At 38.5% G+C, this 20,284-nt stretch overlaps 1 protein-coding gene across 2 annotated transcripts in view; it reads right to left on the bottom strand.

The window, feature by feature from the left end:
• FAM185A (family with sequence similarity 185 member A) overlaps window positions 1–20,284 on the bottom strand; it is a 112,879-nt gene that overhangs the window by 44,744 nt on the left and 47,851 nt on the right. For both annotated transcript variants that reach the window (XM_069587816.1, XM_069587817.1), the window contains exon 5: window positions 11,540–11,581. In XM_069587816.1, the coding sequence (XP_069443917.1) occupies window positions 11,540–11,581 (42 nt within the window). The remainder of the gene's footprint in view (window positions 1–11,539; window positions 11,582–20,284) is intronic.

Raw genomic sequence — 20,284 nt, 5'->3', positions numbered from 1 at the left:
ATTTTCTCCTTTTAGCAAATGAGCTAGTACTAAAAAGTGCAGCTAACAGTGAAAGACTACATTACATAAGATTTTGTTGTATTTCTTAGAGAGATGTGGAGGGGAAGGAATGACATGAAAAGTGGGTGAAGTTCATTTATATCTAAATATTTCAAGTTTTGGGAACTGAACAAATTATCTTTAAGTCAAGGGAAGAAAATCATAATTAAGGTGGTCCTGGTTTGACACTCAGATTTCCCTTTGTCATCACTGACCCCAGTTTTCAATCATCTAATATTTCAAGTTTCAGGGAATGCTGACAGTCAGATAAAGAAGCAAGATAACTGTGGTGAAGAGTTGGTGCTGTATAGCTTCTCCTTTTTCATCCTTTCCCACAGCAACAGAACTTTTGAGTTTTTCTATTCGATTGTCCTTTCTATTAATTTGTCTATTTGATTGTCCTATTTGAAGATCAAAGCATATTTTTTAGAGAGATCTTGTAAAAAGCATATTTTATTAGACACTTTTATTACTCGACGGTAGAAACAAATTAGGGAGTACGGTGAAAATAATGCCAAAAATTATACACTTTTTATAAAATGTGAAGGAAAAAAATTTGTATACTCACAAAGGAACCATCATTCTTCTTTAAAATAAATGTTTAAGACTTTAAACAAAGACAAAAACTGGGGAATAAATAGTTTAAAATGTGACTTCAAGATAATTTATAATTTATCTCTAACCTATATTCAAAATGCCATTTATCAGATCCAATGTATTTAATTTTTAAGTGTCACGAGTGAACACTGAATTTAGGAAGTTAAGCCACTGGAGATATATGACGTGGAGTAGCTGGACAAAGGCAGAGAAAGCAATGGCAACCCACTCCAGTATTCTTGCCTGGAAAATCCCATGGACAGAGGAGCCTGGTAGGCTGCAGTCCATGGGGTCACAAAGAGCCGGACACAACTGAATGACTTCACTTTCACTTTCATGCAATGGAGAAGGAAATGGCAACCCACTCCAGTGTTCTTGCCTGGAGAATCCCAGGGATGGCAGAGCCTGGTGGGCTGCTGTCTATGGGGTTGCACAGAGTCAGACACAACTGAAGTGACTTAGCAGCAGCAGCAGCAGCAGCTGGACAAAGATGAATATTTCTCTCCTCAGGTACCAAGAGAAACTTCTATAAAAACTTCTTCAATCAATTCAATTCAATGCAGTCACTCAGCAGTGTTCGACACTTTGTGACCCCATGGACTGTAGCATGCCAGGCTTCCCTGTCCATCACCAACTCTCGGAGCTTGCTCAGACTCATGTCCATGAAGTCAGTGATTCCATCCAACAATCTCATCCTGTCATCCCCTTCTCCTGCCTTACTGCATCCTAAAGAAAAACTTCTTACTGCATCCTAAAGAAGCCAAGTAAAAATATATTATGGTAAAAAACAAAAACAAAAAACTACAAAATGTGTATTACCCCAAGCTGAACAAAGCAAAATATTTGAAACAATATTTAATTTCTTGCTATTACTAGAGGAAACCACAAAATTTTTATATAGCTCATAAACAATGCTTTTCACTTCTTTTTCTCTTCACATGGGACATAAACAACAGTAATTATAAGTAATTATATCCTAATCCATTAATAAATTATACACTCATGTTATCAGTCTTGAGCTCTAATACTGGCCCACCCACTAGAGGCTGTCAAAAAAATTAAAATTCAAGATGTGTTTTCAAAAGAGAAAGCAAAGGTAATATTTTAAAAGCTATGTAACAGCAACCCACTCCAGTATTCTTGCCTGCAGAATCCCATGGACAGAGGAGCCTGGTAGACTACAGTCCACCAGGTTGCAAAGAGTCGGACACGACTGAGCAACTTCATTCTTCACTTTAATACAAATGAATGGAACTAAAAATTAATTCAGTTCAGTTCAGTCGCTCAGTCGTGTCCGATTCTTTGCGATCCCATGAATCGCAGCACGCCAGGCCTCCCTGTCCATCACCAACTCCCAGAGTTCACTCAGACTCATGTCCATCAAGTCGGTGATGCCATCCAGCCATCTCATCCTCTGTCGTCCCCTTCTCCTCCTGCCCTCAATCCCTCCCAGCATCAGAGTCTTTTCCAATGAATCAACTCTTCACATGAGGTGGCCAAAGTACTGGAGTTTCAGCTTCAACATCATTCCCTCCAAAGACACCCCAGGGCTGATCTCCTTCAGAATGGACTGGTTGGATCTCCTTGCAGTCCAAAGGACACTCAAGAGTCTTCTCCAACACCACACTTCAAAAGCACCAATTCTTGGGCACTCAGCCTTCTTCACAGTCCAACTCTCACATCCATACATGACCACTGGAAAAACCATAGCCTCAACTAGATGGACCTTAGTTGGCAAAGTAATGTCTCTGCTTTTGAATATGCTATCTAGGTTGGTCATAACTTTTCTTCCAAGGAGTAAGCGTCTTTTAATTTCATGGCTGCAGTCACCATCTGCAGTGATTTTGGAGCCCCCCAAAATAAAGTCTGACACTGTTTCCCCTGTTTCCCCATCTATTTCCCATGAAGTGATGACACTGGATGCCATGATCTTCATTTTCTGAAAGTTGAGCTTTAAGCCAACTTTTTCACTCTCCACTTTCACTTTCATCAAGAGGCTTTTTAGTTCCTCTTCACTTTCTGCCATAAGGGTGGTGTCATCTGCATAGCTGAGGTTATTGATATTTCTCCCAGCAATCTTGATTCCAGCATGTGCTTCTTCCAGCCCAGCGTGTCTCATGATGTACTCTGCATATAAGTTAAATAAGCAGGGTGACAATATACAGCCTTGACATACTCCTTTTCCTATTTGGAACCAGTCTGTTGTTCCATGTCCAGTTCTAACTGTTGCTTCCTGACCTGCATATAGGTTTCTCAAGAGGCAGGTCAGGTGGGCTGGTATTCCCATCTCTTTCAGAATTTTCTACAGTTTATTGTGATCCACACAGTCAAAGGCTTTGGCATAGTCAATAAAGCAGAAATAGATCTTTTTGTGGAACTCTCTTGCTTTTTCCATGATCCAGCGGATGCTGGCAATTTGATCTCTGGTTCCTCTGCCTTTTCCAAAACCAGCTTGAACATCTGGAAGTTCATGGTTCACGTACTACCAAGAGTCAAATTAAGGTTTCATTCATAGAATTTCATTTTTTGGAGATTCATAAAACAGATAATTCTATTATAGATCTTGGAAGAAGCCTTAAGGAAAAAAGCATTAGAGATTAAGTGAACAAACATTACTAGTACAGACACTGACTGGAATAAATAAAATCCCATAGAGAGTTTTCTATAACCACAACTTTGGAAAAAGACTGTGTTCATCTGACAGAGACCACTGAGTCTTCCTGGAAAATTACACACACAAAAGGGAAAAACCGATGTCAGCTACCAGCTAACACTATATATAACCAAATAAATAGATATTTGTAACATATACTCTGCTATTAAGCAAAGAATAACAACTAAGCTCAAAAGGCTAAAATTCCAAACTTTTCTATTTTCTTTCAGATAAAGGGAGAATTCTCTTGAAATTGTTCAAACGCATTCAGAAAGTTCTTCTGAATTTTTATAATTTTACCTCATTTCAACATGCAGATAACTAAGGAACAGCAACACAAAAGATAATGATTTTGCAATTTGATTCCTATACTTCCAAAGCTACACTAATTTCAAGAACAAGGAACAAATTTTATATACAGGATGTAAAGGATTTGCAAAGGCAGAATTTTAAGGTCACTTTGAGGAAAATTTTCTAAAGTAATGTCCTGCCCCTAGGTATTCTATGTTAGAAAGGTAGCTTACAGCAGGCTGGGCTTATAAGAAACAGCAACTGCTACTACCGGCACCCCCTCCAAAAAAAACTATGAAAAGATCCCTTTTTAAAACATATAAATTCCCAGTACACAGCTCCTGGCAGTGCCTTCCAAGAGAGGGAACATAGAACAGGCAAAGTAAGGCTGGATGAGCAACTTCTATTCCACCATTATCTACTATCAAGCCCTGCTTTCTCTTACTGACTTTTTAAAAATGGAAGATGACCAGGTATTCCAGAGGAAAGATACTGTTTTTAAAAATATAAGTCTAAGGAAAATTAGGATGAGGATGAAATGGCTGGATGGCATCACCGACTCGATGGACATGAGTTTGGGTGAACTCCGGGAGTTGGTGATGGACAGGGAGGCCTGGCGCTCTGCAATTCATGGGGTCGCAAAGAGTCGGACACGACTGAGCAACTGAACTGAACTGAACTGAATCAATTTTTTTTAAAAATAGAGCTTCAGCTTCTAAGAGAGCTCTAAATGTATTATGGAAATTAGGAAGAACAGGGTTTTTCTATGCTGCTAAGTCGCTTCAGTCGTGTCTGACCCTGTGAGACCCCATAGACGGCAACCAACCAGGCTCCGCCATCCCTGGGATTCTCCAGGCAAAAACACTGGAGTGGGTTGCCATTTCCTTCTCCATTGCATGAAAATGAAAAGTGAAAGTGAAGTCGCTCAATCGTGTCTGACTCTTAGTGACCCCATGGACTGCAGCCTACCAGGCTCCTCTGTCCATGGGATTTTCCAGGCAAGAATACTGCAGTGGGTTGCCACTGCCTTCTCCGTTTGTATGTAGATTATAATGTATATATAAAATACAAATGATTGTGGAGATTACCTAAGAAGCAGATCAATTATATTATCTAAACTAGATTTAAAGGACCATAATTACATGTATTCTTTTTAAAAGGAACCATGGAGATAACACAATCTATTTTCCTGAAATTAGACAATATAATACCTGTATCATCTTTAGTCTGTTAATATTCCAATTTGATAATGTTGTATAGCTTTTTCTCTACATCCATTCCAATATTTTGAAACCTCTGGTAGACTAACAAATTTCCTTCTCAGGTATCTAAACTTTTTGTTTCTTTGTAATTGTTTTGCTTCTACTGATCTCAATTTCTCAAAACTCAAGTTATGAAGTGACTTTAATTAGGTTGTCTTGATTTTCTGAGCTGCCTCAACTTTGTCCAACAAATCTTCTGATTTAAGGAAAACAAAAATCAACCAATCAAGAAATTTCAAATAAAATATTACCCACTTGTCACCTTTGGGATTAAGGTACCAGACCCAATATTTCTCCAGAATCATAACAACAATGGTCTTCAGATTCTATAGCAGGGTCGTCAAATTACAGTCCACCTCTTCTTATTATTAATAAAGTATTATTGGAACACAGACACATCCATTTGTTTGTATACTGTCAATGGCTGCTAGCATATCAAAATGAGAAAGCTGCGGAGTATTCATAGACTCTGTGGCTCACAGAGTCCAAAATTTTTACTATTTGGCTCTTTACAGATAAAGTCTGCTGCTCCTATAGCAAAACATTTTAAGAAAATGAGCTTCCATCCCCACAAAAAATCACAATGTTAAATTTGATTCTATTTAAGACAAAGATTCACCAATTTAGTAAAATCAGTTCTTTTTTCTAAGACTTCAATAATGTACAGATAGGTACATAACTCTTGCTTACAGAAATGAAAAAAAATTGTTGTCTCAGGGCAGTTCTGACTCTTCATTGACCCTGATTGCTTACTATTTTCTACGACTAACAGACTTGTTTCCATCTAATTTATTAAAGTGGGAAACAGCATATCATAATCCTACAGGATTATAATGACTTGCATAAAGATTTTGTCAGCTTATTTGTTTATATATTTAATCTTTTACACAGTATGCTCTTATTAAACAAAAAATCAGCAGTGCTGATTTTTGACTTACAAAAGAACTCAAGTGGGCTCCTGATGAATTGTATGACATCTCCTGCTCTGGTTGTCAGTAAAAATGGGATCTATTCCCACAAATCAGTGACTTAGGTCCAGATATATTCAAAGGAAGAAACCTGTAACAGGATCCAAACAACTTTGATTTCTATATAAATTCTGACTGAATTCTGCTGTGGTCTCCTCTTACTTCCACTCTCATTCTCCTTCCTTCCCTTCTTTTTTCTGATTTAATACTCAATATGAAAGCATATTTTGAAATAATAGTACAATGTTTTACTATTTTTTTCATTTAATTAAATGTCAGGAATATCCTTCTATAATGTATACTACAGACCTAAGTAATTATATGGTTAAAGGCTGAAGAACATTCACTTTATGACTGTATCATACTATATTTAGTTATTCTCTTACTGGGAACAACCTAAAATGTATACTTTCTTTTGCTACTAAAAACAGAGATGACATATATATATACATCACGTATATATCTTTATAACCTCATGGATATATCCTTATTTCCTTACCAGACTCTCTCCTTGAGATAAAGTTCTAAAAGAGGAAGTGCTAGAACAAAGCAAATGTAGATGCTTCCATTTTAATATACATTTACAAACTGACTTACATAATGATCAATTTATATCTGAACTAACAATTGATGGGAATCCCTGTTTCACCCTAACTTTCCCAACAATGGATGTTATCAATGTTTTAAGTCATGATGGTTTATACTTAGGTGCTTTAGGTTAGCAGTAAGGTCAAACAACACTGTATATGTATATACAGTATTTCTTCTGGGAACTGCTTGTTCATGTTTATCCATGTTCCCATCCCACTAGGTGTTCCTTTCCCTCTCATCTGTTGTACACACATATGGACAGAGATTATATATGAATATATATATTCAACTTCATTTTATAAGGATAGTGTAATCCTAATAATAAAACCTACAGAGATTTTACAAAATAAAAAATCACAGATCAGCATTCATCATAAACATGAATACAAAATCCTTGACAAAATATTAGCAACAAGGCTTCCATTGTGGCTAAGTAGTAAAGACTCTGCCTGACAATGTAGGGGACATGGGTTCAATCCCTGGTCTGGAAAGAAACCACATGCCGTGGAGCAACTAAGTCCATTCGTCACAACTACTGAGCCTGTACAAAGCCCACAAGCCACAGCTACTGAGCCCATGCACCCTGGAGCCTGTGCTCCACAATAAGAGAAACTACTGCAATGAGAAGCCCACACACAGCAACTAGAGAGTAGCCTCCGCTTGCCATAACTGGAGAAAGCCCACATGCAGCAACGAAGACCCAGCACAGCCATAAATAAAATAAATAAATAAATCTTTAAAAAAAAAGAGCAACCTCAACCCAACATGTATAAATAGGATCAATTCAGCTCAGTCGCTGAGTCATGTACAACTCTTTGCAACCCCATGGACTGCAGCACATCAGGCTTCCTTGTCCATCACCAATTCCTGGAGCTTGTTCAAACTCATGTCCACCAAGTCAGTGATGCCATCCAACCATCTCATCCTCTGTTGCCCCTTCTCCTCCTGCCCTCAGTCTTTCCCACTTTCAGGGTCTTTTATAATGAGTCAGCTCTTTGCATCAGGTGGCCAGAGTATTGGAGCTTCAGCTTCAGCATCAGTCCTTCCAATGAATATTCAGGACTGATTTCCTTTAGGATTGACTGGCTTGATCTCCTTGCAGTCCAAGGGACTCTCAAGAGTCTTCTCGAGCACCACAGTTCAAAAGCATCAATTCTCCAGCACTCAGCTTTCTTTATGGTCCAACTCACACATCCATACATGACTACTGGAAAAACCATAGCTTTGACTAGACAGACCTTTGTCAGTCAAGTAACGTCTCTGCTTTTTAATATGCTGTCTAGGTTTGTCACAGCTTTTCTTTCACGAAACAAGCATCTTTTAATTTCATGGCTGCAGTCACCATCTTCAATGATTTTGGAGCCAAGGAAAATAAAATCTGCCATTGTTTCCATTGTTTCCCCATCTATTTGCCATGAAGTGATGGGGACCAGATGCCATGATCTTAGTTTTTTGAATGTTGAGTTTTAAGCCAGCTTTTCACTCTCCTCTTTCACTTTTATCAAGAGGCTCTTTAGTTCCTTTTCACTTTCTGCCATAAATAGGATACTACATCATGATTAGGTATGGTTGATCCAAGGAATACAAAGTTCAGTTCAGTTCAGTTCAATCACTCGGTTGTGTCCAACTCTTTGCAACCCCATGAACTGCAGCAGGCCAGGCCTCCCTGTCTATCACCAACTCCCAGAGTCCACCCAAACCCATGTCCCTCGAGTTGATGATGCCATCCAACCATACAAGGTTAGTTAACATCAAAAATCAATGCAATTGATCATTAATAGAGTAAAAAAGGAATTTAAAAAAGCAATCATTTCAATAAATATAGAAAATACATTTGACAAAATTCAACATCCATTCATGATCAAAGGAAAGAAAAAAAAAAAACTTGCAGGAAACTAGGAATAAAAAGAATTTCCTCAGTCTGATAAAGAGTATCTATGAAAAGACTGCATAGCTAACATCATACTTAAAAGGGAAAACACTGACTGTATTCCGTCTAATACTGGATACTAGGATTGGGAACAATCTGCCACTATTATTCAATATTGTGCTGCAGAACCTTCCTAGCCTAATGAGGCAAAAGAGGAAAAAAGGAAAACAGATTGGAAAGAAAGCGATAAAACTGTATTAATTTGCAAATGGAATGACTGCCTACATAGAAAAGAATTCTGGATTCTAAAAAATACACTATTTAGAATAAATAAATTAAGCAAGCTCACAAGAAACATAGTCCATGAATAAAGGTCATTTGTATTTTTTTTATATACCAGCAGTAGACCATTAGAAAGTGAAATTTTCTAAAATTCCATTCACAATGGGGTCCAAAAAGCAAATTTAACCAGATATCTCAGACCACTACACTGGAAACTAAAAAACAAGGTAAGAGAAATTAAAGATATATATAAATGAAAAATGACACTTTGCTCAATTTTTGTGAATGTATCTTCTCTGCAAACTGATAAACTCATTCCATGTAAGGGCTTGCACTGGCTGTCCTCTATATCTATGGAGCTGTGCATTCAGAATTTTACATGCCTTTTCCCCATTATTCTGACCTTAATTCAAGTATCTCTTCTCTAGACTCTCCTTGATCGCTAAATGAAGCAGCTTTCTTTCTGCTCTATTACATTACCCTCTCTTATTTATTCATTACACTATGTGAAATTATCTTTTATCATTCACATACTTACTATCTTTCCTCTCAGCCCAAAGGTGAGCATGAAGACAATATCTTTTGACCAACATATTCCCCAGTATCTACACGAGTTCCTGGTATGGAGCAGGCACTTGGTAAATATATGTGGACTAGTTTTTGCCATATTCAGGGCTGTCTTCAAATGCTAACAGAATTTTAAGACCAATATAAACAGTGACATAATTTATACTTTCTTCCAAAGTCTTCATAGAGATATTCAAGGAATTAAAGGAATTTAAGAAATGAACACTATTATTAAGGTTAAAACATTGTGGCTTACTGTCTTATAGATAATAAAATGAAAAAGGAAAGAGAAAGATACAACCCACTCTTCCCAGCCCCATCCAGATTAGTTTGTGTATGTGTGTGTGTATAAGTCACTCAGTTGTATCCAACTCTTTGCCACCCCATGGACTTTACAGTCCATGGAATTCTCCAGGAAAGAATACTGGAGTGGGTAGCTTTTCCCTTCTCCAGGGGATCTTCCCAACCCAGTGATCAAACCCAGGTCTCCCACATTGCAGGCAGATTCTTTACCAGCTGAACTACCAGGGAAGCCCTTAAAACTTGTATGGTTAATCATTTATACAGCGTGAAACCATCTTCAAAGATGTAAATTACTGTTCATTTCATCCAGGCTGTTGCTATTCTTTTTCAGTATGGGTAATAACGCATTTATTTCCAATTTTAGAAAGAATGATTTTCCCTTTACATTCCCACAATTCCATCCAACAATAATACTAGCATTATCATATAAGTATTTCTCAAATTCTCATCTGCCTAAAGGGCCTGCTAGTGGGCAGTGAAACTTACTGTGCCTCCCAATTTGAAATATTCCCTTCTTTCCTCCCCTTCCCTTACTGCTACAAACTCTACCCATGTCTAGGACTCTCTCCCCAACCAGATAGCTCAGCTTTTTACTAGTGTATCTTTTTTTCACCCTAGAAACTTTCCTTACTAACCCTAGATGCACCCTCTGATGGAATGGCCTGAAGAGTCAGCAGTAAATTTTGATTTCTCTCTGGGATAAAGGTAAATCCTGTCATGTTTTCAGTTAAAATGATTTACAACTATCACTTAGGAAGCCTTTATCTTCTATTTATCCCTCACTGAACATAAAGGTTACAATGTCCAGAAAATTTAAAAAGAGATGTGCACCTTAATTCTGAGAATCCAGAAGAAGTTATAGTGAAAAGGACTGTTGAGTATATTAACCATTTCAATCAGCACACACACAAAAGAAAATGTAAAATGTCAAAAGGACAAAACCAGGAAGCCGGGGCATTCATATTGGCAATAAGCCATAGCTCTTCAACAAAGATCCTGGTTTCCCACCACTGACCCCTACGCTCTAAGGTCTAAAAATCAACCACCACTCTTAGAGCTCAGATTGCCTTCGCCTAACAGGCAAGCAGGTGTAACTAGGGATAGAGAAGAGCTCTATCTAAGCTATCTGGGAATCTGAACTTTTATTCCCATAGGCATAGCATCACATATGGTGATTAGGTCTAAAGGACCATTAGCCACTGTTAGCTCTGGCTTAGGATTAGAACAATAACAATAATTAAAATGGCTATTATTTATTGAGTACTTATCACATGTCAGGGAGAAGCCAATGGCACTCCACTCCAGTATTCTTGCCTGGAAAATCCCATGGACAGAGAAGCCTGGAGGGCTGCAGTCCATGGGGTCACTGAGCGTTGGACATGACTGAGCGACTTCACTTTCACTTTTCAATTTCATGCATTGGAGAAGGAAATGGCAGCCCACTCCAGTGTTCTTGCCAGGACAATCCCAGGGAGAGGGGAGCCTGGTGGGCTGCCATCTATGGGATCGCACAGAGTCAGACACGACTGAAGTGACTTAGCAGCAGATCATATGTCAGATGCTATGCTAAAGTACTTAAATATCTCATTTAATCCTTACAAGAACACCATTTGATAGGTACTTACTGTTATTTCTATTTTTTTCAGAGGTGGAAGCTTAGGTACAGAGCAGTTAGGTAATTTTCCATGAATAGAAAGTGGTGAAATTAGAATTCTAACAGTATTCTGACTGATAGCAAACCTATAATTATACAGAATTTATAGGATAATGAATTAATGAACTTTTAGAAATAATTTCACAAATTCATATATTTATTGTTGTTCAGTCGCTAAGTCATGCCTGACTCTTTGTGACCCCATGGACTGCAGCACATCAGGCTTCCCTGTCCTTCATTACCTCCCAGAGTTTGTTCAAACTCATGCCCATTGGGTCAGTGATGCCACCTAACCATCTCATCCTCAGTTCATATACTGGGTCTGCCTATATCTGACTGGTATATCAGGATACTACTGGGCTCATCAGCTAAATTGTAGATTTTATGTACTCTAATAAAATATTACAAATATAGCTATTTTAAAAAGAATATAAAATTTACCAACAACCACTTAGCACATACCTACTGTGATGTTACCCATCTTGCTTCGTAATGTTATATTACCTGCAAAAGAGAGAAAAAGACAACTTTACACATTAGGGATAATCCAGAAAAGAAATGTATTAATAGTGTTCTAAAACACGGTTAGATATCCACAAGGTTATTTAATAATATTATTATTGTCATTCACAATTTTTCTCAGTATCAAAATCCTAGTCAGAGATTTATGCGCAACTACAAAATAAATAGCTTTAGGCATTTATACAAACTCTCTTCTTCCACTCTAACTTAATCTACTACAGCACAACTAACAAAACAAACCCCTGTACTTTCTGGGAAACATGGAAGAAAAATAATGATTCTTCTAAAAGTTAAAAAACGTAAAAAAAAAAAATGACTCAAATGTACTGACTACGCATTTTCAACCTAAACATCACAATATTTATCAGACCATACAAAGCCAAGTTTTGAACCAAATAACACTAAAATAATCCATGGAAAAAAGTAATTACTGTTATTTTTCAGGCCAGTTTGGCAAACCTATCTGTGAGATTTCAGTGGTTTTTCTGCCAAGAGTTTAAAAGGTTTGGAACAGGAATAATAAATAATTGAAATATGACTAACAAAGAAAAAAACTTCAAATATTCCCTTCTTTCAATGAAAATATATTTTCTAGGATAAACACAGGACTCTGAAACCATTCTTCCCAGTGCCATCCTCCAACATCAAAAACAGCAGTATTTTTCTTCATGTGTGTTTAAGGGATAATTACTCATAGAGTTATACCACCTATATTTACTGCACTATCATAATTCTAAAACTATAGTGAAGAATAAAAAAGGAGTAAAAAAGAAAATGGTGTAGAGTGAAAGAAGCTGTGCTATTTAAAATCCCAAAAGATGATGCTGTTAAAGTATTGGACTCAATATGTCAGCAAATTTGGAAAACTCAGCAATGGCCACAGGACTTGAAAAGGTCAGTTTTCATTCCAGTCTTAAAGAAGGGCAATGCCAAAGAATGTTCAAACTACCACACAACTGCACTCACTTCTCATGCTAGCAAGGTAATCCTCAAAATTCTCCAAGCCAGGCTTTAGCAGTACATGAAACTAGAACTTCCAGATGTACAAGTTGGTTTTAGAAAGGGCAGAGGAATCAGAGATCAAATTGTCACAGAAAAAGCAAGAAAATTTCAGAAAAACATCTACTCCTGCTTCATTGACTACACTAAAGTCTTTGATTGTATGGATCACAACAAACTGTGGAAAATTCTTAAAGAAATGAAATATCAGACCATCTCACCTGCCTCCTGGGAAACCTGTGAAGCAAGTCAAGAAGCAACAGTTAGAGCCTGACATGGAACAACAGACTGGTTCCAAACCGGGAAAGGAGTACATCAAGGCTGTATATTCTCACTCTGCTTATTTAACTTATATGCAGAGTACATCATGTGGTATACTGAGCTGGATGAATCACAACCAGGAATCAAGACTGCCAGGAGAAATATTAACAACCTCAGATATGTAGTGACACCCCACTCCAGTACTCTTGCCTGGAAAATCCCATGGACGGAGGAGCCTGGTAGGCTGCAGTCGATGGGGTCACTAAGAGTCAGACACGACTGAGAGATTTCACTTTCACTTTGCACTTTCATGCATTGGAGAAGGAAATGGCAACCCACTCAAGTGTTCTTGCCCAGAGAATCCCAGGGACAGGGGAGCCTGGTGGGCTGCCATCTATGGGGTCGCACAGAGTCAAACACGACTGAAGCGACTTAGCAGCAGCAGCAGATATGTAGCTGATACCACTCTAATGGCAGAAAGCAAAGAGGAACTAAAGGGCCTCTTGATGAGGATGAAAGAAGAGAGTGAAAAAAGCTGGCTTAAAAGTCAACATTCAAAAAACTAAGAACATGGCATCCAGTCACATAATTTCATGGCAGATAGATGGGGGAAAAGTGGAAACAGTGACAGATTTTCTTTCCTTGGGCTCCAAAATCACTGCGGACACTGACTGCAGCCATGAAATTAAAAGACGCCTGCTCCTTGGAAGTAAAGCTGTGACAAACCTAGACAATGTATTCCAAAGCAGAGACATCTCTTAGTCGACAATGGTCCGTCTAGTCAAAGCTATGGTTTTTCCAGTAGTCATGTATGGATGTGTGAGTTGGACCATAAAGAAAGCTGATGCTGAAGAATTGATGCTTTTGAACTGTGGTGCTGGAGAAAACTCTTAAGAGTCTCTTGGACAGTGAGGAGATCAAACCAGTCAATCCTAAGGGAAATCAACCCTGAATACTCATTGGAGGGACTGATGCTGAAGCTGAAGCTCCAATACTCTGGCCACCTGATGCAAAGAGCTGACTCACTGTAAAAGACGCTGAAACTGGGAAAGACTGAGGGCAGGAGGAGAAGGGGGCGACAGAGGATGAGATGGTTGGATAGCATCACCAACTCAGTGGACATGAGTTTGAGCATGCTCTGAGAGATAGTGAAGGATAGGGAGCCTGGCAACCTACAGTCCATGGAGTCACAAAGAGTCAGACACGACTTATCAACTGAACAAAAACAACAAAAGAGTAAAAGAATAAATTTTGTCTCAGAATTAATCAGGATGAATAAAATACTTTATTTAATTTCATGTATCTTATAAACACTGACATGTATCAGTACCTGGGAAAAAGAAAGACAAAGAAAGGAGGCACTTGATTCATTTGTCCAACAGTTAAATGTGCTTTGACTGTAAAACTTTCTCTGAAAGTTTTATATTTCATCATACTTCACATGAGCACATGAACAAGCAGTACACTTGTGTAGGAGTAAAACTTGGTTTGTGTGAAGTTAAGCTTATAAAATTATTTTCAAGTTTCAGTAATTTACAAGGCTGTGCAGATCCTCCTGTTACATGGTAAGTAAATATTATTTCATTGGTGTGTTTGAGATACTCTTCCAATTTTCAAACCCAGTAAATGCAGATTCACATGCAAATAGTGACCAAGGATCACAAAGCTGCTAAGATGGCTTCCAATGACCCCTGCCTCCTGGTATTCATGCCCATGTATGAGCTCCTTCACTCATATGGAGGCTGGACCTACTGATGCTTTTAACAAACAGAGTAAGGGCAAATGAGATGTTACTTTCAAGACTAGGTTACAAACGATTCTTGCTTCTGCCTTGCCAGCTCTCTCTTGCTGTGATGGAAGCCAGCTAGCCATGTTGTCTAAGTGCCTTATGAAAGAGGCCCCCAAGACCAAGGACCTAAAGAGGCCCCCAGCCAATACAATCTGAACTGAATCCTGCTAACAACAACATGAGTGAACTAGGAAGCAGACTCACTTTTGGCTGAACCTTCAAATAAACCCATGGTCCCAACTGATACCTTGATTAGAACTTCAAGAGAGATCTTGAGGCAGAAGACCCAGTTAAGTGATACCCAGATTCCAGACCACCCAAAGTATAAGAAATAAATGTTTGCTATTTTCAGCTGCTAAATATGTTACAAAGGAAGAGGTAACTAGAAAAGATGTTGAAAGCTGGATGTGGGGTGATGCCACAAAAAATAACTAAAACTATGGGAACAGCTTTGGAAATTGGCAGTAGGCATAGGTTGGAAGGATTTTTTAGGAGCATGGTAAGAGAAAGCCTAAATTGCCTGAATAGTGTGTTAGTAGAAAGCTGGACTTTGAGTGCTTCTCATATAAGGGCTTAAATGGAAATGAAAAAGTGTTTTGGAAACTGGAGGAAGGCAGATGTTTGTTAAGCAGTATTAGAACTTCACAACACTATCACATTCAGTAATGTGGAAAGTAGGAAATGTGCCTAATGAACTGAATGATCTAGCTAAGAAGATAGCCAAGCAGAGTCAAAGTGTTGCAGGCACTGCCTATTTTTTCTTGTAGCGTCAGTAAAATGCAAACAAAGTAAGATAAACTAAAGAAACGATAGTTTAAAAAAAGAATCAGGACAAGAATCATTTTGAAAATTTTCAGCTTCTCAAGATGGCAAAAGATGAGAAAGTTAAGAATAGCTTCGACACAAAGACTAGAGAAAGACTAGAGATCTCTTCAAGAAAATTAGAGATACCAAGGGAATATTTCATGCAAAGATGGGCTCAATAAAGGACAGAAATGGTATGGACCTAACAGAAGCAGAAGATATTAAGAAGAGGTGCCAAGAATACACGGAAGAACTGGACAAAAAAGATCTTCATGACCCATATAATCATGATGATGTGATCACTAATCTAGAGCCAGACATCTTGGAATGTGGAGTCAAGTGGGCCTTATAAAGTGTTAGGAACATATCTCAACATAATAAAAGCTATCTATGACAAACCCACAGCAAACATTATCCTCAATGGTGAAAAATTGAAAGCATTTCCCCTAAAGTCAGGAACAAGACAAGGGTGTCCACTTTCACCACTACTATTCAACATAGTTCTGGAAGTTTTGGCCACAGCAATCAGAGCAGAAAAAGAAATAAAAGGAATCCAAATTGGAAAAGAAGAAGTAAAACTCTCACTGTTTGCAGATGACATGATCCTCTACATGGAAAACCCTAAAGACTCCACCAGAAAATTACTAGAGCTCATCAATGAATATAGTAAAGTTGCAGGATATAAAATCAACACACAGAAATCCCTTGCATTCCTATACACGAATAATGAGAAAGTAGAAAAAGAAATTAAGGAAACAATTCCATTCACCATTGCAACGAAAAGAATAAAATACTTAGGAATATATCTACCTAAAGAAACTAAAGACCTATATATAGAAAACTATAAAACACTGATGAAAGAAATCAAAGAGGACACTAATAGATGGAGAAATATACCATGTTCATGGATTGGAAGAATCAATATAGTGAAAATGAGTATACTACCCAAAGCAATTTACAAATTCAATGCAATCCCTATCAAGCTACCAGCCACATTTTTCACAGAACTAGAACAAATAATTTCAAGCTTTGTATGGAAATACAAAAAACCTCGAATAGCCAAAGCAATCTTGAGAAAGAAGAATGGAGCTGGAGGAATCAACTTGCCTGACTTCAGGCTCTACTACAAAGCCACAGTCATCAAGACAGTATGGTACTGGCACAAAGACAGACATATAGATCAATGGAACAAAATAGAAAGCCCAGAGATAAATCCACACACATATGGACACCTTATCTTTGACAAAGGAGGCAAGAATATACAATGGAGTAAAGACAATCTCTTTAACAAGTGGTGCTGGGAAAACTGGTCAACCACTTGTAAAAGAATGAAACTAGATCACTTTCTAACACCGCACACAAAAATAAACTCAAAATGGATTAAAGATCTAAATGTAAGATCAGAAACTATAAAACTCCTAGAGGAGAACATAGGCAAAACACTCTCAGACATAAATCACAGCAGGATCCTCTATGATCCACCTCCCAGAATTCTGGAAATAAAAGCAAAAATAAACAAATGGGATCTAATTAAAATTAAAAGCTTCTGCACAACAAAGGAAAATATAAGCAAGGTGAAAAGACAGCCATCTGAATGGGAGAAAATAATAGCAAATGAAGCAACTGACAAACAACTAATCTCAAAAATATACAAGCAACTTCTGCAGCTCAACTCCAGAAAAATAAACGACCCAATCAAAAAATGGGCCAAAGAACTAAATAGACATTTCTCCAAAGAAGACATACGGATGGCTAACAAACACATGAAAAGATGCTCAACATCACTCATTATTAGAGAAATGCAAATCAAAACCACAATGAGGTACCACTTCACACCAGTCAGAATGGCTGCGATCCAAAAATCTGCAAGCAATAAATGCTGGAGAGGGTGTGGAGAAAAGGGAACCCTCCTACACTGTTGGTGGGAATGCAAACTAGTACAGCCACTATGGAGAACAGTGTGGAGATTCCTTAAAAAATTGCAAATAGAACTACCTTATGACCCAGCAATCCCACTGCTGGGCATACACACCGAGGAAACCAGAATTGAAAGAGACACATGTACCCCAATGTTCATCGCAGCACTGTTTATAATAGCCAGGACATGGAAACAACCTAGATGTCCATCAGCAGATGAATGGATAAGAAAGCTGTGGTACATATACACAATGGAGTATTACTCAGCCGTTAAAAAGAATTCATTTGAATCAGTTCTGATGAGATGGATGAAACTGGAGCCGATTATACAGTGAAGTAAGCCAGAAAGAAAAACACCAATACAGTATACTAACACATATATATGGAATTTAGGAAGATGGCAATGATGACCCTGTATGCAAGACAGGGAAAGAGACACAGATGTGTATAATGGACTTTTGGACTCAGAGGGAGAGGGAGAGGGTGGGATGATTTGGGAGAATGACATTCTAACATGTATACTATCATGTGAATTGAATCGCCAGTCTATGTCTGACGCAGGATGCAACATGCTTGGGGCTGGTGCATGGGGATGACCCAGAAAGATGTTCTGGGGAGGGAGGTGGGAGGGGGGTTCATGTTTGGGAATGCATGTAAGAATTAAAGATTTTAAAATTTAAAAAATAAAAAACTAAAAATTAAAAAAAAAAATAAATAAATAAAGTGTTACTACGAACAAAGCTAGTGGAGGTGATGGAACTCCAGTTGAGCTATTTCAAATCCTGAAAGATGATGATGTGAAAGTGCTGCACTCAATATGCCAGCAAACTTGGAAAACTCAGCAGTGGCCACAGGACTGGAAAAGGTCAGTTTTCATTCCAATCCCAAAGAAAGGCAATGCCAAAGAATGCCCAAACTACCACACAATTGCACTCATCTCACATGCTAGTAAAGTAACGCTCAAAATTCTCCAAGCCAGGCTTCAGCAATACGTGAACCGTGAACTTCCTGATGTTCAAGCTGGTTTTAGAAAAGGCAAAGGAACCAGAGATCAAATTGCCAGCATCCGCTGGATCATGGAAAAAGCAAGAGAGTTCCACAAAAACATTTATTTCTGCTTTATTGACTATGCCAAAGCCTTTGACTGTGTGGATCACAAGAAACTGTGGAAAATTCTGAAAGAGATGGGAATACCAGACCACCTGACCTGCCTCTTGAGAAACCTATATGCAGGTCAGGAAGCAACAGTTAGAACTGGACATGGAACAACAGACTGGTTCCAAATAGGAAAAGGAGTACATCAAGGCTGTATATTGTCACCCTGCTTATTTAACTTATATGCAGAGTACATCATGAGAAACGCTGGACTGGAAGAAACACAAGCTGGAATCAAGAATGCTGGGAGAAATATCAATAACCTCAGATATGCAGATGACACCACCCTTATGGCAGAAAGTGAAGAGGAACTCAAAAGCCTCTCGATGAAAGTGAAAGAGGAGAGTGAAAAAGTTGGCTTAAAGCTCAACTTTCAGAAAATGAAGATCATGGCATCTGGTCCCATCACTTCATGAGAAATAGATGGCGAAACAGTAGAAACAGTGTCAGACTTTATTTTTGGGGGCTCCAAAATCCCTGCAGATGGTAACTGCAGCCATGAAATTAAAAGACACTTACTCCTTGGAAGAAAAGTTATGACCAACCTAGATAGTATATTCAAAAGCAGAGACATTACTTTGCCAGCAAAGGTCCATCTAGTCAAGGCTATGGTTTTTCCAGTGGTCATGTATGGATGTAAGAGTTGGACTGTGAAGAAGGCTGAGCGCCCCAGAATTGATCTTTTGAACTGTGTTGTTGGAGAAGACCCTTGAGAGTCCCTTGGACTGCAAGGAGATCCAACCAGTCCATTCTGAAGGAGATCAACCCTGGGATTTCTTTGGAAAGAATGATGCTAAAGCTGAAGCTCCAGTACTTTGGCCATCTCATGTGAAGAGTTGACTCATTGGAAAAGACTCTGATGCTGGGAGGGATTGGGGGCAGGAGGAGAAGGGGACGACCAAGGATGAGATGGCTGGATGGCATCACTGACTCGATGGACATGAGTATGAATGAACTCTGGGAGATGGTGATGGACAGGGAGGCCTGGCATGCTCCGATTCATGGGGTCGCAGAGTCGGACACGACTGAGTGACTGAACTGAACTCGACACAGTCTGAATTCAGTGTACTGCCAGAACATGGCCTAAAAATGAAACTGATGGATTGACTGTAAAATCTTTTGTCAAGACTCCAGAAAGATTAAGAGTGATACCTCACAGTATTAATTTAGCTGTACAAAAAGTCCATTAAACTGGCTGAAGGTATCTCACAGATCCTCTCAATTAAGCAATAGGTCCCCTAGAAAGCTTGCGAGTACCATACCTTAATTTCTCTGCAGAAGACATTTTGAAAACATTCTTGGATGTGGCCTTCATCTAATGGAATAAATACCAATGTGATTCATAGAATGCTGACAAATTTGTGAGAATTGTATCAGCAAACACATTGCTAACGTCGACCAAAAGGGACAATAACAGTACAAAGCGAAATGAGACCACTAGAGTCCCAAAATTCTGCTGGCAGGAAGCAGACTAAGAAAATTCCTCAGCTGCAAACACATGCTATATTTCATGAAAAAGGAAGGATGACTCAAAGGGAGAAACCAAGAGCTCAGAGGGCAAAGCCTGGAAACCTAAAGAATTATCACAAAGCCATGAGATCTAATCAAAGAACCTCCAATGTTTTCCTACCTAAATTTCAAAATCATTATGGACCAATGACTCCTTTGTGCCCCTTATTTTTCTCCCCTTTAAACAGGAAAGTCTATAGCAATTATCCTATGTGTATCCCATCACTGTATGCTTAGTGTGCAGGTGGTGT

This window comes from Ovis canadensis, chromosome 4, assembly GCF_042477335.2.
Source record: "Ovis canadensis isolate MfBH-ARS-UI-01 breed Bighorn chromosome 4, ARS-UI_OviCan_v2, whole genome shotgun sequence".
NCBI classification, from domain to species: domain Eukaryota; kingdom Metazoa; phylum Chordata; class Mammalia; order Artiodactyla; family Bovidae; genus Ovis; species Ovis canadensis.
Note: the sequence above shows the minus strand (reverse complement) of the source record. Positions and strands in the feature narration are given on the sequence as shown.